Source organism: Myripristis murdjan, chromosome 13 (assembly GCF_902150065.1).
Source record: "Myripristis murdjan chromosome 13, fMyrMur1.1, whole genome shotgun sequence".
Classification (NCBI taxonomy): Eukaryota; Metazoa; Chordata; class Actinopteri; order Holocentriformes; family Holocentridae; genus Myripristis; species Myripristis murdjan.
In genome coordinates, this window is record NC_043992.1 from 33,227,626 (window position 1) to 33,245,637 (window position 18,012).

At 41.3% G+C, this 18,012-nt stretch overlaps 1 protein-coding gene across 1 annotated transcript in view; it reads right to left on the reverse strand.

The window, feature by feature from the left end:
* pitpnm3 (PITPNM family member 3) overlaps positions 1–11,792 on the reverse strand; it is an 82,957-nt gene extending 71,165 nt beyond the window's left edge. The window contains exon 1 of the mRNA XM_030067713.1: positions 11,340–11,792. Coding sequence (XP_029923573.1) covers positions 11,340–11,364 — 25 coding nt within the window. The 5' untranslated portion in view covers positions 11,365–11,792. The remainder of the gene's footprint in view (positions 1–11,339) is intronic.
* Between the last annotated feature and the right edge of the window lie 6,220 nt (positions 11,793–18,012).

Here is an 18,012-nt window from a genome sequence, read left to right on the forward strand (position 1 = left end):
AACAGCATAACTTGGTTATGTTTAGTGAAGTAAATGGACCTGTTGAGAACATAAACTGCCTTGAACTTTGACAACCACATCAGTATGAATGCACATTGCGCAAAAGGTTTACATTTTTCTTAGTAAACTGTGCTCTGCTAAATATTTAAAGGTAAAAAAGAATAAATAAGAAAAAAAGCTCAACATCAGCCCATATGCCTCTTTTATTCTAAACAAATTACAAATGGCTTTTTCCATCTGTAATTTCAAAAAATGCACGACACATTACTTCTCAGATGTACTGTATTGATGAGCCATGAAGATATAGTGTTTTAGATGGGCAGCTTTATATGCAAGTTAAATCTAGGTTAACCAAGTAGTGCTGTTGTTAGTGCAAGCAATTTACCAGTAAGCAGCAGTGGTGGGCACTGCTGCTTACTGGTAACAATATCCAATATTACTCCACTACAAGTGAAGGTTGCTCAGTCAGTTTTTTACTTGAGTTAAAGTACTTAAATAAAGTAAAGTATTCAGAAGAACATTTTATTTGTAATATCAACACATTGCTGTAATGTCTTCGCAATACATTCACAGAACCTTGTAACTCTCTGAAACCACCTAATGAATGTAGAACCAGTATGCTACACAAAGCCTATAGAAACGCTGGAATCCACAAAAAGGACAGCCATTGTGATTTTCATTTTTTATTTAAACGCTGTTTGTTTCTCAGAGCTGGATGACACATTTACGCTTTTGCATCAAACCTAGCTCAGAGTAGGTGCTGCGACTGTTTTTTTTTTTTTCTCCTGTGAGGAACACAGCATATGGCCAATTGCCATAAAAAAAGAAGAAGAAAATCAACAGCTCACTTCAAAGCTATGCTTACAAGTCCTTATCTGTCAGAGTATCTACGTATCTACGTATGACTCCACTACGGGCTTACAGCCCTCCTAGATACGTAGTGGAGTCAAAAGTACAACATTTGTAAGAGTCATAAGTTTCCAAAAAAAAAAAAAATACTCAAGAGTGAAGTACAGGTACTATGTGCTTAAGCACAGAACTCAAGTAAATGTACTTTTTACTGCCAAGCACTTGTTGATATTTTCCCTTCTCGATAACTTAAGCTTGGATCCTGCTTGACTCGGTTCAAACATCATCATCAAGTGAAAATACCCGCGCAGGTGATTCATCAACGTCACCAAATCAATTCATGGCGGCAACATTAAAGCATGCGATCTTTTGAAGCAACATACAGCAACAAACAAAGAGAAAGAGAACAAGCGACAGAGAGACGCAGAAGGACACACAAAGAGACGGGAAGAGTCAAGGGGACGCCCAGGCACTTGACTGGCCTGAGCTCTGTGTGCTCTCAGTATGCAGAGGTAACAACTGTGTGAGCGTCTAAAAACCTTCACTTCAGAGCAAGACGGCACAAGGTTACTCGTGATTGATCTCATCCTTTCTTGTTTATTTCATCTCTCCCTCTTTCCATTATCCACTTCCAAAAGCATTTGCACAGAGGCCTGCAGCCTGTTAAAGCAATCGGTCACACACATCCAGGTACGGCTTTCTCTCCCCATCACACACACATGGCTTGTGTGTGTGCATGAATTAATGAGACTTTCATATATCACTAAATGAATGCTGAGTCGAATCGTGAGATTTTCAACTTCGGAGGCAGGTGGACAGCTTGATCCTTTAGGTTTAGTTAGAACTAACAAAATGAGGTGTAGGTCCCTGAACAGCATTGGATTATTTCAGCCAAAGAGAGGGTCTACCCATACAGATGTTGCATTGCTGTAAAATAGTATAAATAGAGAGGGGTAGCATAATCTTAAACAAGACAGTCAAATAAGTTGAGCCAAAGATACAGTAACAGTTAAAATTTTCCATTCCAGGCAATGGCAACATGTCTACTAGATTCAAAGGCTTCATGCACACAATTATTAAAAAAATGACATTAACTGCTTACCACGTCAATGTAAAGACGGGCCTATATTTCATGTGAACAACAGAACAAAGTTGTGCTTTCCTGGGACACTTTTCACCATTCATAGCGGCATGCTGTCAGAGTTTACCAAGAAAGTAAATATTGCACTAAAACAATGCCTCCTGCAATAATGCCTGTTGCAAACTGTGCGAAATTGGACTGACTTTTTCACACTCCAATTGACTCTGTTCCAGCAGAAGCCACCTGGTGCACTTTAAGGTATTTACGCAAAGACAGAAGTGAGTGGAGGATTTCTCTTCCTGTGCGCCAGGGCAAATGACTCATGTTCGCCTCAGGTCAGAGTTATGTCAAACAGAATGAGGGAGGCAGGTGCAGCACAATAGTTATGAGTGTATGACAACCAAGTTGCACTGCAGGATTGATGACAGCTTATCAGAATCAACAGAGATCAATAAGCAATGTATTTGATTGTTTAATTACCGCACAAACATCTGAGAGGCCTGACCCGTAATACTCACATGCTGATTATAGAGGTAATGAGAATAAATGTTTTTTTTTTGTTGTTGTTTTTTTTTCAAATATTTGATTTATGTCCAAAAAATGTTATAATATCACTATGGAGTTGCTAGTTTGCTCAGTTACAGACGATAAGCTGCTCAGGGCGATTTTACTGATTGCCAAGAAAAATCACGTCATAAATCTTTCATTTCCAGCTGCATGAGCCCTTTTAACCCTCCTATTACGTTTGGGGTCAATTTGACCCCATTCAAGGTTAAACGTCTCTAAATAAATGATTAACATAGTTTTTTTGCTTCATATTTAATGACTTTTCCTAATTTAATGGGTACAACCAGGTAAACATGAAATTCACATGATCATATGTTTTCAATGTCCTGTACACACTTTAACAAAAATCTATACTTAGAATTAATATAAAGCCATTAAAACACCAAAAATGAATGGGGGAGGGGTAGTCAACAAAAAAACATAAAGTACCTGACACATAAACTTTGGTAACAATTTTAATCATAATAATTTTGTGGAGGTTTAAACTGCTGGGGTCAAATTGACCCCAAACATAAAAGATGTTAGAAAATTTGAGCATAACAGGAGGGTTAAGTCATTAAATTAAGAAGGGGGTCAAACCTGACTAACTCTAGACTGTAAGGTATTCATAATGAGAAAAAAAAAAAAAAAAAAAAAAAACACAGCCGAAATCTATGCAATACTGCACAATTCATTTGCAGAGATTTATATACAGGTTGAGTGGATATAGAGGATTAGACTGGAATTCCATGGAAGCACAATTATCGAGGAGGCCTGGAGTATCTAGGGGAGATTTTCATGCAGAGAGACTTGTAAGGCAGCTGCTGAAGACAACTGACATTATGAATGCAGGATGGCATGTCTGGTTTGGAAATAAGAAAAAAGCCCAAGCACCACTCCGGAAAGATTTATAATTCAACTCATTCATCTCTCTCTGTGTTTCTACGCTACGCCGCCAGGTAAACATGCTAAAAAGAACAACACCTAACCTTGACTGCAAACTCTCTCTCTCTCGCTGCATAGACGATCACTGGGACAGATAATAAAATCAAATCCTTTTCCTTTTTGTTTCAAGTAAAAACAAAAATACTCCACAAAAATGTTATGTACTGAGAATGTTCTGAAATATCAAATATAAAATAAACATAAGCTCAATATATACATAGGAATATTTGCAAGTGTCCACCCAATAAGAAAGCCAACATTTATGTGTGTAGTGCTATTAGTGTTAGATTTTATTTATAACGAGGCAACCAAAGAACACAGCAACATATAGAAAAACAAAATATATAAAAGCCTGTATATGTGAATGTCTTTTAAGATGTTTTTTCTAGCCTCCTCTGGTGCACAGTGGCAGGCTTGGAGTCCCAGTGGGCACAAGTAAACATTGCATATGACAAATTTACATTTCAATGCTTAGGGGCATTTATTCCTTGCTGCATTAGCCCCTGAAGGGTTTAACAGAAGGGCTGGTGGTCCATTTATACTGGTTATGATCTCCTTGTGGTTCATCATGCAGCTGCCTTTAATTTGCGGTTGACTTCATCTTGCAGCTGGCTTTCACACAAGGGCATCCTTTTCATGAATATCCCACTTTTTTATTGCAAAACCATCTTCTTCATAATAACTTGTATGTCAAAGTGGTGAATGCATGAAGTAAAAACATTTACTGGAGCACAGCAGCATTGAAAGTCTACCAGCTAAACAAACAGTGATAGCAACTTGAGACACATCACTGAGCTTCAGAATTCTTTTTTTTTTTTTTACAGTCATGAACTAACTTGTTCAAAGCCGTCATAACTCTCATAACTCTCCTCATATGATAAGGAAAGACTCCCATATGCATTTGTGTCTTTTTTGCCATCTGTTGTCAGCAGCCCCGCCCCAGTGAAGTTAATACGCAGGTAAGAACGAAGATGAAAGCATTACAATTTCATATGACCTTCTTGAATATTAAACTTGCCTAGACGCTAAATGTGACCTTCGAGAAGGCAGTATAAAGTGACTGTGTGCCTTGAGCATAATGACTTGCCCCACGGTGGAAAAGCCTCTCTTCATCAGAGACCTAATCTGTTTCTGATCAGGAATCTCTTCCATCTCTCTCTCTGCCCTCTTCACCCCTCTCCACCCCAGCAGGTCAAAAATCTGTGTAAGCACTAATCTCCTCATTCTCCATTTGCGGCATTTAAAAAAAAAAAAAAACCTGAGAGATTTTAAGCGACGAGCAGCATCCAAAACAGCTGCCGGGTCTTACATGATGGTACTGGTTCCCTGTAAAGAGAGATGAAGGGCGAGAGGATGACGCATGCCACTTCCAAGGGAATATTGGACTAGCCGCAGCAGCTGAGTGTGATATCTACCACGTCATGAGAGGAAGTCTGATAATGTTTTTCATCTGTGCATAGAGAAAGCAGAGGAAATGAGAAGCACTCTGACAACATGCAACATGCCCTGGTGAAGATGAAAATCACATGGCAATGACTAGACATAATACAGACACCCACAAAGTGAAAGAAAAATGTGTGTGTGTGTGTGTGTGTTTGGGTCTGTGTCAGTTTATGTTCCAGATCACTGCACATGCCATGGGCTGCAAAAGGTAAACGGCACAGAATGACGGCGTGTGATCCTCTGTGAACTGGAAATAGCTATTAATAGACTGTCCTCTAATTTAATTAAACTCCATCTCGGCACACAATCAAAATCAATTGCCACAGCCAATGAGAGGAGTGGGGTAGATTGATCGTTCCTCAAAAATGCTTTGTGGCTCACTTGTCACCTTTTACATGGAGTGCTTTCATCCTCCAGACATCATGGCTGCTTTTTAATCTGCAGTGCAGTGATGTAGATGAGAACTTCTCCTGTTGCTGTGCCACTACACCACCACACGCTGGTCGTCTTCATTACTAAGCCCGCCATGCCTCCACTGCCCCTGTCTACGCCACAATCACCACAAATCAGGGTGAGTGTATCTTCAAACCCCAAAGTGTTCCACATCTTTATGCACGTTCACATGTATACACTTGTGATCGCACTGTAGGCATTTTCATACGGAGGGCGCCACCTATTTCAGCACCTAGCACGCCTACTTCAACACCATGGACAGCACCTCATCACATTAAAAACAGTTTTTTCTCCCAAAATCCACCAAAAAAACCATCTGAAAACTCTATAGTAACGCAAAGCAAAACACAAGCCATTTGTCAGTGCACGAGCGCAGGCTGCCGGCTAAATGGCTGACTGTGACAGATGCTCTGCCAGCTATTTTTGCAGCTGTTTTGACCCTGGCATCATTAGATTCAGCAGAAAATGTGGAACATTTTTGATGTATAACATGTCTATTTTTGTTTTAAAATGCGGGAACAAAGACACCCATTAAGGGCTTGTAGAGCAAGACGTTTCTGTGGGAGTCTGCAAGCAAAATCTGTATTGGACACGATAGCGCCGGTGTCCGAGGGTCGTTGTGTCAAAAGTAGAGGTCAGATTGCTTTTCACCCTGGTTTGTGTCAGATTGCGGGGTGAATGGAATATGTGTATGTGAAGAGGCAGAGGCAGCCCCTGGTGGCACCGGCTATGTGGATTGCAGGCCTGGGAGAATAGGGTGCCGTGGCCCAGGCTTTAGTCTCTAAAGCAGCGGATGCAGGCAATTAGACCTCAGTTTGATCTCAAATACATGACACAGAGATGGAAACGACAAGACATTGAGAGCTAGTGTGTAGGTAAACAGTTCAGACAAGTTTCCTTCCAAACAGGTATAATGCTTTTTAATGGGATGAGTCCTTAAGAACCAGGTAAGTCTATATAAATAAGTCTAGGCCCCTAAAATGAGAATGCTGTCCTCTTCCTTTTCATGAAGCCACTGAGGACATCCTAGGACATTTCACTTGTATTAACAGGACTCAGTGGTATGATTTTGAGCTAAATGTGCTTGCTAATGGTCCAGCATTAGAGAGGTGGGTAATCGTGCCTCTAAAAAAGCCTACTTTGAGTGTCTGAGAGCTTCTTGACATGCACATCCATAAATTTTAAGCAGTTTCTCAAAGTTGAAAAAGGAAAGTCTGTTTCGGCATTCCATTTTATATTAATGCACTGTGCGACGTCACGGCTGTTTGCAGTGACTTCTCAGTTCACAAAAGCCATGGCAGCTTGGTTCCCGGCTCCACATGAGCCAATGTCCTGTCGCGGCCCCTCTCCGACCCCGCATAGCATCGGACCAGATGCTGCATGCACGGTGAGTCGCCACTCTCCGACACAGGCCCAGTGTGCTTTCCCATGACAAACAGCCATTAAATTTAAATTAACACTGTTTTGTATGCTCAAATAAAATGACAGAGGTCAGGGGCTGAATACATTAGCACACGCCTCTGTAGAATTCAGAGAACATTGTGGTGCTGCTTGTTGAGCAGGGGAGCATTTGGCAGTACAACTTCACTACACACAACAATCTTTTGCAGAGTATTACAGTATATAACATGTTTGCCTTAAATTGTTCAACAAGAATTGAGTCTGGAGAATGATGGACACGGTCAAACAAAAGCTCTCTGGAAGGAAATGTATTTCGCACCCTACATATGGCGCTATCAGCGAACAATATGACACACAGCTGTATTAAACACAAAAATGCTGGGATGATGACAGAAAATGGTTAGCATTCTCTGCAGACCCCGTTACAGACAGAAAAGGAGAGAGAGAAGGAGAGAGGGAGAGAGCTGTTGTCCATCACTGCATCCTCTTGCTCTATTTTTAGCTTGTTGCTGAAATTCAGCCAAACAGTAGGTGCTCGTTTATTTTATTTGGACAGCAAATGAAAAATTGGTCTAATTTCACCAAATTTGAGGCATACAAAATGTTCAGAGGTGCAATAACTCAGACGGTGCCCTGGGATGGTCAGGTGGAGAACGAGCAGGGATCAGTAAGAGAAGATCCAAACTCTGGGAGGGATGACTGTGACAATCGAAGGCGATTAGAAAAGCAAGAGTTCTTAAAGCAGCTTGGCAGCGTGATGCCAATCTGGCTTTGAGCCACAGCTCAAACATGTGGGTGCTGGTAGCCGGGAGGCTTGAGAAGCAGGTGTGTGACTAGAAGGTTGATGGTTTGAGTTCCCATGAGCAGCTGGGAAAACGTGGGTGAGGAGTGTGAATACGTAACACTCTCTCTTCCCTCACCTCTAATGTTGAGGTGCCCTTGAGCAAGGCGGTTCAACCCCAGCTACTCCAGTGGTGCTTCACAGTTGCTGCCAGGAGACGTTTGTATTTGCAGCTCCCATGTGTGAAAATGTTAAATCATAGGAATGTGAGGCAGAGGGGTGTGTGTGGAGTGTTCCCTGGATAAATGAACATTAATTTGTGATAAACTAAACTAAATTTGTGACCAGCTTGGCGTTAAATTGACTCACCTAGAATTAGAACTTGCCTTTTTGGGTTGGCCAATATCCGTTTATACTGTTTTTAGCAATGTGCTTCCACATGCAAAGTGAATTTCTTTTTTTATATAATGGGGCAAACCAACCTTTGTTGTGTCTTTTACTTGCTGCTGGTTGCAGCTACAACAAAAATGCCTCGTAGAACGGTGACAGCCATTTAGCCTCCTTGAGTTTATGTGTTCAAAAGTGGCTCCCAAAAGAACATTAGTATTCTTTAATGCTAAAGCACAGCTGCTTGATTCTGGAGACCAAAGTTTAATCTTCTAAATTTGTAAACCTGTATTTCTTCTCTCAATTTTTTTAAACACTCTTTCAGTATTTGATTTTGTAAGGGGAAAAAAAACAGAGTCAGGGTCTGATAGACACTTCACATATCTGGGTCCAAGGCCATGCGCCGTCTCTGGGAGAAGTGTAGGCACTTCAAACAGTAAAGCTTAGATCTGATTCGAAAAATATACAGTGTGCCTTTGATATATGCGTGGTTTATTTTAGGCTCACTCCATCCTGGAAAACAATGCAAATATTACACAACTGCTTGGCTGCCATCAGAGTGGAAGAGAGAGAGGCAGAGAGAGGCAGAGAGTTTAAAATTATAATTAAAAAGAGTGGGATTCCCTGCAGCACTCCTCTAATTGAAAGTGACAGAGATAAGATCTGCATACAAGAGTGAAAGACATGAAATTAAAACAGCCATGAGCCATGTTGGTGGGACTTTGAAGAACACTTTCCCATAAATGCAGCACTGCTTTAGAGATTAGAACTGCAATGAGAGGTCAAGCGATATAAAATGAAAATAGATAGTGCGTATGCCTGACATATAAATGTATGGACAGTAACCTCACACACTGCAGATCTTCATCAGTCTGCCACTGGCCTGTTCAAGCAGTGCAGGGTTCACATCAGTCTATTGAGCATGGTTAAAATAATGCCCGGGGCTTCACGTTTTAATTTCCAATCGTGAGTTTTATAGTCAGAGTCACTGCATTGTAATTAAGATTAAATGGAGGTGACAACAAGTTGCAGCTGGTGAGATTAAAAAAAAAAAAAAATGTTTTCCATGCATTAAAAGAAAACCGGGAGTATTGATTTGCTTATGCAGTACCATATTTGTGAGTTTGTCTTATATTATAGAGCAAAATGACAATGCTATACACAGAGAATGACAGGATGCTAGCCTTGTGAGACTAAGTATTTGTGATGTTATATATTACCTCTGTGAGTTTCCCCTTCAAACTGCTAACTGAGGCCCGGCTTTGAAGTATCCTCAAGTCTTTTGATTTCAAGAAATCTGTCATCATGAAAACTGTTATCAGTGTCAGAATAAAAAAAATATCTTCAGTGCCCTGTTTTGTAATGTGGCCTCGCTCTTACATTTGGATCGTACGCTGGGCCTTTGATAGCTTACGCTTGGGTCGTCTCTCATTCTGAATTCAGGTATGTTCACTACCCTGTAAAACCTGATCTGAGCCTGTCACTCCGTTTCAGTCAGGTAGCAGGTGAGAAAAAAAAAAAAAAAAAACATTTTATTCGTGTTGCCTTAGAGATTGTGGCTGCCTGCATTGTACGCCATTGTATTATTGTGTCCAGGGAAGCTGTTGGATGGATTAAAACCAAGATACTACATTATATCCACGTACAGGCAGCAATACTTTAAACCCCAAACCACAACTGAAATATATAGCCTTTCCAGTGGTACCACTTTCTGTCACTACAAGTAATAGGAATGATCTCATATATTATTGATCCCCATAGGGGAAACTCTGTCTGCTTTCTTGCTATAGAGTGCTTCTGCAGAACAGGTGCTCATCTTAAACTGAGGTCATACAGCTGAAGGAAATTCTGCCTAATTACGCCAACCTTTTGGTTATGGTTTCAGTTTCTGTCACACAACTGAAGATTTGTTTTTATTCAAAATCATTCAAATTCCGATGAACTGGCAGTATGTTTGCAACACACAGATTTGACTTTTAAATGTATCTTCAAGATGAATACTAGGTAAAAATGTGTATGGTCTCAAAAGTTTGTATTTATGCGCAATACAGTCGCGAAAGAAAGAAAGAAAGAAAGAAAGAAAGAAAGAAACAAACAAACAAACAAACAAACAAAAATGGTGACTTGTATTTGAATCTGGAATCCTAACAAGCAATAAAGTAAAATAAATTGTTTCAGCCCTGAACTCTAAAGACATTTAAACTAAATAAACTAGCAGCAAGTAAGACAGTGCAAGTGGTTTGGCAAAGCAGCAGTCTTCAAAAATCTCTCCCTCCACTATGAGGAAGTTTTAACACAAAAACAACGAATAAAGACCTGCTATCAAAACTGAGTCCAACCCAGCGGGTTTTTCTGAAGGCTGAGGCTTTCATGTGATTCATTAGACATTTCATGACTTCAGATGCTTTTCAAATGCTGTCATATCCACGCTTATCTGACATACCACACATTCAATTTAATAATCGTATGAGCTACCAGAAAAATTAATAAGACACTTCAAATCACTGGTTATTAGCAGAACTGCTGAACACTGGAGATGTGTTAGCTTATGGCTAGCTGTTAGGTATATAATAGACTAGACTAGACTATAATAGAATGGACTAGACTAAAACAACAGAACAGAACAAGGCACAACAGAAAACAACAGGAGAGGAGACCACAACAGAACAAAACAACAGAGGAGAGAACCGAACAGAGCAGAACAAGAACAGAGACGAACAGAAGACAACAAATTAGAACAGAAAACAAAAACAACAGAACAAGGCATAACAGAAAACAACAGAACACAGGAGACTGCAAAGGAACAGAGAACAACAGAAGTGACTACAACAGATGAGAACTAAGTAAAGAAAAAAAAACAGCAAAACAGAATAGAAAACGACAGAAGAGAAAAGAACAGAGGAGGCAGACAGGAACAGAGCAGAATAGAGAACAGAGCAGAGCAGAGGAGGCAACAAGACAACTAGAGACTACAACAGACCAAAAAACAATAGAAGAGAGCAGAATGGAACTGAACAGAAAATTATAGAATAGAATAGAATAGAACAGAATAGAATAGAATAGAATAGAATAGAATAGAATAGAATAGAACATTTGTTTTCCACCCTCTGACTAGACTAAGATAGACACATACAGGAGCAGAGCAGGTGTGTTTTCCCACCCTTTGATACTGTGCCCATTCCCAGTAGCCAGACCCAGAGCTTGTCCGGACAGGCAGCTGGAGCCCCTGGCCGGACGGGGCTCCGGCAGGACGCAGCGGGCGCCGTGCAGCGGTATCCGTGCAGCTCCGTGTGACCGCCGCGCATTCCTACAGATTGCCTCCGCGCAGCACGCGGCTCTGCGCGCCAACCTCCAGCACGAGACGCAGGTTGACTCATTCTACCTGTTAGCACGGGCGGACCGAGCCTGCTGCGTTTGGCACAATCCTCACGAGCCCACACCAGGGTCCCTTACCTTTTCCTCTCGCCTCCTTCGACATAGTGTCCTCTCTGTGATTTCCGCCGTTGAGCCGGGATCGTGTGCGGTGAGGCGGTCGGGTTAGTTAACACAGAGGTGCCTCCTCCACCGTCCCTGCGCCTTGACGCCTGCCAGGCGGAGGGTGAAACAAGCACCGCGTCTGCCGTGTCCCTCTCCTCCGGCGTGGAGAGAAAAGGGCAACAGCAAAAAAAAAAAAAAACAGGAAATGTGCAGCTACGCTCTCATTCACCTGTGTCAAGTCCCTCACAGCAACGATCCGCCCGTGCCGCAGACATAGTTTCGGTATTGGTTGTGAATGTGTGCAGACTTGGCTCACATGTCATGCCCACCCTGCTCCCCTCCGCTGTAACATCAGGCAGAGTTCCTCCAAACAAGCCCCGCACAGTCAGAGCTCGACTGCCTCCAGCGGTGCGCACGTCCGCGGCTGAAGGGCGTCCGTCCTCCTCGTCCCCCCGCGGTCTGACTCTGCGAAATGGGCAAAGACTGGGGGGTGAAGCAGAGCTGCAGCCCCGCTGGCTCCATCAGTCAAAAAACTAAACAAGGCTGTGATGGGAAAGTCGTTAACTGGGAATATATTGTCATTGCCACGCCTATTCAGGGTATTATCCAGGCTAGTTAAACAATTCCCCCAGGAGCCAATAATCCTATAATGAGAAGAATACTATTTTATGTCACAGACATTTAAGTCCCCATAGGAATGTCACAAAAATATACAATGTGGGAGACACAGGCAGTACTGTAAGGTTACCAAAAACTCAAGCCTGGGTGCCACAGACATGGTAGTCCCTGTTATTATTAGAATGTTCCTCTATATAAGGAATATTCTAGGGATTTGGGGAATTTACCCCTGCATTTTGCATGTTTGTGGCCTTGTGATGGATGAAGGCTATGAACAGGTAGAGCAGAGTGACACGAAATTGTTAAAACTTTAGGACAAAGGGGCAACTGCTGCCAACCCTGACATCCATCCATCACTAGCTGTAAGGTGCCATCAGCGTCACATCGGGCAGCCACCCAGAAAATCTGTAATGCTTCTACAGACCTAAAATAAAGCCACCCCATCAAAACAAGGCCCGTGTCACAAGCCTGTTGGAACGTGACTGTTTTGCTCTGCAGGGAGTGCAGAGAAGCAGCACATGATCCAGTGCCTTAAACTGCTTAAAATCAATGGCATGGTTTGTGTTAAGTTGAAGGATGCCTCACATCAAGTACCCCTTATTTTATTTTGGATATGAATACCATAGCCTGCAATGTGAAAACTGAGAAAAAAGAAAAAAAAAAAAAAGATTTTTCTGACTCTGCCCCTGGGAGACATTGAACAATTTTCTTTCATCGGTCGGCTCATGGCAACACAGGAATTCACAGTCACACCAGGGTGGTGGTCAAAGCATCACTTGGCAGCCTGGACCAAACAAATGAATATTGATAGAAGAAAAAGCCTGTGGCTGAACCATTATTCTGGAGCTGGCCACGCTACATTACCAGACTCCACTAGAGGAACTCAGCCTATTTGTATTAGTTATGAAGGCAAATGACAATGGAGTTTTGGCCCAGGACACTGAACTGAGATCATTGTAAGAAAAAGTAAAAGGAAGGAGCCTCAAGGCCAGGGAGCCAACAAGACAGATAGCACTGATTACACCAAATGGCTTCACTGACTGGATCCAGAAAAAAAAAGACTAATTGAATTAAGAGAATTTCTTTTGTAAGAATCTTTCTCTCCATAGCTCCTGTTACAGGATTTTGTATCCCTTTTTGAGTAGACCTGGCAACACACAAACATCCAGTATTCCATTAAAAACATTTCACTTAAAGATAAATCAAAAATCTTTATTTTGATGTTTTAGAGTATGAATATTTAGGCAGCTAAATTCAATATAACCTTAGACTTGGCAGGGATCAAACACACTGTGCACGGGCCCACAGAACATCAGTTTTGTGCAAAGTTGTTTATGATGGCAGACTACCACTGTGGGACATTAGAAAGTTATGACTAGTCTTCTCTCAGTAAAGTAATGCATTCTTTGAGTTATTAAAAAGTCATGGAAATATAGAGTCAGCACACTGGACAATGCTCCCATAAACATTTATTGGTATGCCACTGTGTATAAGTCCAAAAAAAAAAAAAAAAAAAAAAAAAAAACACGTGGCAGTCAGCAAACTGGACTGAGCACATAAGGCACAGTCATGTTGATAGCTCCGGTTTTAGCAACATGCTCAGTGACCTTAGAGGAACCAAAGGACCTTATGCAGATTGATGTTACGCACTAAAAACTCGATAGCTTTTGCACTTTAACAATAGGAAGATTTATGTGAAAGCTAAATTATTCCATACACTGTGCCTCAGCAGCACTCCAACCTTTTCCCCAGGTGAGATTTAGAGGTGGAATAATTCTGTCCAGTCCAAGTCCTCTTTGATAACTGTTCAACTGCATCACACATCCCATCCATGGTTACATTTCATTATGTTGCTGCAATGGTATTAGTCACTGACTATCAATGTTTCTCTGTTGCTAAAGTATGAGAAATAATTTTCTAAATGTGATGGCACCAATTTAGCTACATGAAAATGCAAATATATGTATAGTGCATGTGAAATCTACTGAATATACTGAAGTTATAATTAGTTACCATTATGCTTTTTTTTAACAAGTGTGGCATTTTTAAACTATGAAGTAACACTGAATCTAAAAAACAAAATTGTTCACTTGAGCCCACTGCAATAAGAAATGCCAGAACAGTTGACAGATTTATTTTGGTGTTACCTTTGTTTCGACCATAGTGTACCACAAATCACACTAATGGAAGACAGGTGGGATTGCAAAATGACCAGATGCTTTCCCAAAGTAATGCTGGAAGGTATAGTACATTACACTACAATATTGAGTGTGTGTGATTCATTGGAGCACTTTGCCATTTTATCTTTTTTTAATGAACTGAAATGCGGTAAGACCACTGCACTAAGGTGTGGTGCGCACTCACTGAGATGATCATTGAAAAGTTGAAACATGCCCAGGGGCGGACTGGGACAAAAAATCGGCCCGGGCATTTTGGACCAGACCGGCCCACCACATTTGATAACACACACCTTTCCGGTCATTTTGCTCTCTTAAATGTGTATACCAACTGTGCAACTCTTTAAAACTATAATGCCATGCAATTAGTTAGCTGTCATCAGCAGTGTTGGGCACGTTACTTTGAAAAAGTAATTAATTATAGTTACTAGTTACTTCTACTAAAAAGTAATTAATTACCAGGAAAAGTAACTATTACGTTACTTTTTAAAAACATTGTTCAAATATGTCAAATTACTTGGCTGCCCCAATCATACTGGCCTATAGTACTATAGTGGAACAATAAAATACAATAGATGAATAGGAATTGAACTTTTTTATTCTATTGAAAAGGCCACAACTGGCCAACAGTATACCACACAAATCCTTTAAATCTGAATCTGATTCGATTGGTATATATATCTCCCCATAAAGTTAGAACAAGGCATTAAAAAAGGCAAAAAAAAAAAACAACAAAAACAAAAAAAAAAACAACAACAACAACAAAACAAACCCAAAACAAAACAAGGCAAAATAATAATAACAATAATAATAATAATTTAGCACCTGGGTTACAAATTCACAAAAAGAGTACAGAAATGAAAATTACAGAAACCCTAAATGCCACAGTATGTGTCATCTAGCCAATGACGGGCAGAATGATAAGAATCACTTCACTGTCATGGTTAACAACAAAGTGAGGTAATAAAGTAAAACCCAACTTTTGTCCGGGTGGGGAATTGAACCGAAGATCTCCTGTATGGCAAACGGGGGCACTATCCGCTCTACCATCGGGAATTGCGTTCCTCAGGTATTGTTTGGGCTTGTTCTTCATTCATATTGATAAATTACGAAAAAGCGAAAAAGTCCGATCGGTTTGAAAATTGACAGCCGCTTTTTTTCTCGCAGTTTCTCTGCGCCACTTTTGCGTTTCCTCTCCATCTCAGTAGATCCTATGAGATAACGTTCGACCCGCGTTGCACTGCACACCGGCTCACCGAGCCACAGGCTCGTGATATGATTGGGCCAGCCCCGTGTCAGTGAAGAAAAATAACCAATGGGCCGCAGAGCAGCGTGTCTCAGGGGCCGGCCCGGTGCTGAGTAAACAAACTCTTGCAATGACTTTATTTGCCGAAATCATTATGCAGGCGGGACCACACTACGCAAAAGGGGTTGTTTAGCAATGTGATTGGGCCAGCCCAGTGTCAATCGGGCCGCTGATCTACTGATCTTACGGTCAGCTATTTCAATAATAATTTAAAAAAAAAAAAAAAAAAGTGTCGGGGGACTGTCGGCCCACTTAGCACATCGGCCCACCGGGCAAATGCCCGGTGTGCCCGATGGCCAGTCCACCCCTGAACATGCCTAAGTCCATGAGTGATGAACTAGCAGGAGTAAAGGCCATACTGCTCCGACTACCGACGCAAACTATTTCATGTGTCAGTTTATTCTTGACTTCATCTTACACAGGGATGAGAAACAATGAAAAACAACGGCGGCGTCAAATTGCATTCCCTCTACTTCAAACCGACCTGGGTTTGACTGATGAACTTGCCAATCTCTCATGATCCATCAATGCAAATACAGTTGGCTCTCTGTAGGGGTATTGTTCTTTGCTTGTTTCAGACAATAAATTCATAGCCAGAAGCTGGGTATGAGAGCAGTAGCATTTGTTATACAGCAACGCTGTAGCTGAGCGTTGTAATTTTTCATTTCACAAATACTGTAGACAGCCAAAAACTGCAAAGCGAGCCTGCCGTCACCAATGTTTTATGATCTCTAACAGGAAATGATGCTTCAAAATATTTTAGTTACAAGAAACTTTTCCATAATACAATAATTTTGTACCTTGGGAAAAGTAAACAATGCCAGTATTTATCTTCAAAATTACCAGATGATGACCCATTTCTCAACTGCAATCATCTACAACTCTCCCTCTGACAGTTGAGCGTAGAGGACAAGAATATCCATAGTGAATTGGCAACGCAAGTAATAGCCTCCTGTGAAGCCATATCAAAGCCATCTGGTGTAAGTACCAAGCACTAACTGGAAATGCTCCGAAAGCATTCCAAATGTTCAAAGCCAGCCTTGATATATGGCTAAGTGCCCCCTAAATGCATCACTGAGTGTATCATCTTTGTCCACACCAATTTTGAAATTAGCAATAATGGATCAGGCTGGCTGGCAGGAAGGTTGAGCTTCTCTGACCGTTGGAAAATAGAATAATGGGTAAAACAGTGCTAATTGGATCCATTCATAGTAATATGACTTTCTACATGGATACAGTGGTAATGCTGTGGGCCAAAGAATTGACACGCTCATATAAGTTAAGATGTAGCAGAGAGAATGAATTTTTAAAAATCTAATTTTGACATCGCCAAAATGCTTGCTGTCCACAACAGATATACACTACCAGTCAAACATTTGGACACACCTTCTCATTAAATGTTTTTTCTTTATTTTTACTACTTTCTACATTGTAGATACATACTGAAGACATCAAATTTCTGAAGCAAGATATATGGAATTATGTGGCAAAGAAAAAAATGTTAAATAACTCTAAATATGTTTTATATTTTAGATTCATCAAAGTAGCCACCCTTTGCTTTGTTGACAGCACTGCAAACCCTTGGCCTCAATGAGCTTCATGATCTAGTCACCTGAAATGGTTTTCACTTCACAGGTGTGCCTTGTCAGGGTTAATTAGTGGAATTTCTTGCTTTATCAATGGGGTTGGGACCATCAGTTGTGTTGTGCAGAAGTCAGGTTGGCACACAGCTGACAGCTGTGTACTGTCAACTGTTAGAATTCATATTATGGCAAGAACCAATCAGCTAAGTAAAGAGAAACAACAGTCCATCATTACTTTAAGAACTGAGGCTCAGTCAGGCCGCAAAATTGCAAAAACTTTGAATGTGTCCCCAAGTGCAGTTGCAAAAACCATCAAGCGCTACGACAAAACTGGCACACATGAGGACCGACCCAGGAAAGGAAGACCAAGAGTCACCTCTGCTTCTGAGGACAAGTTCATCACCAGCCTCAGAAATCGCAAGTTAACAGCAGCTCAGATCAGAGACCAGATAAATGCCACACAGAGTTCTAGCAGCAGACCCATCTCTAGAACAACTGTTAAGAGGAGACTGCATGAATCAGGCCTTCATGGTCAAATAGCTGCTAAGAAACCACTGCTAAGGAGAGGCAACAAGCAGAAGAGATTTGTTTGGGCCAAGAAACTCAAGGAATGGACATTAGACCAGTGGAAATCTGTGCTTTGGTCTGATGAGTCCAAATTTGAGATCTTTGGTTCCAACCGCTGTGTCTTTGTGAGACGCAGAAAAGGTGAACGGATGGATTCCACATGCCTGGTTCCCACCGTGAAGCATGGAGGAGGAGGTGTGATGGTGTGGGGGTGCTTTGCTGATGACACTGTTGGGGATTTATTCAAAATTGAAGGCACATTGAAACAGCATGGCTACCACAGCATCCTGCAGCGACATGCCATCCCATCCAGTTTGCGTTTAGTTGGACGATCATTTATTTTTCAACAGGACAATGACCCCAAACACACCTCCAGGCTGTGTAAGGGCTATTTGACT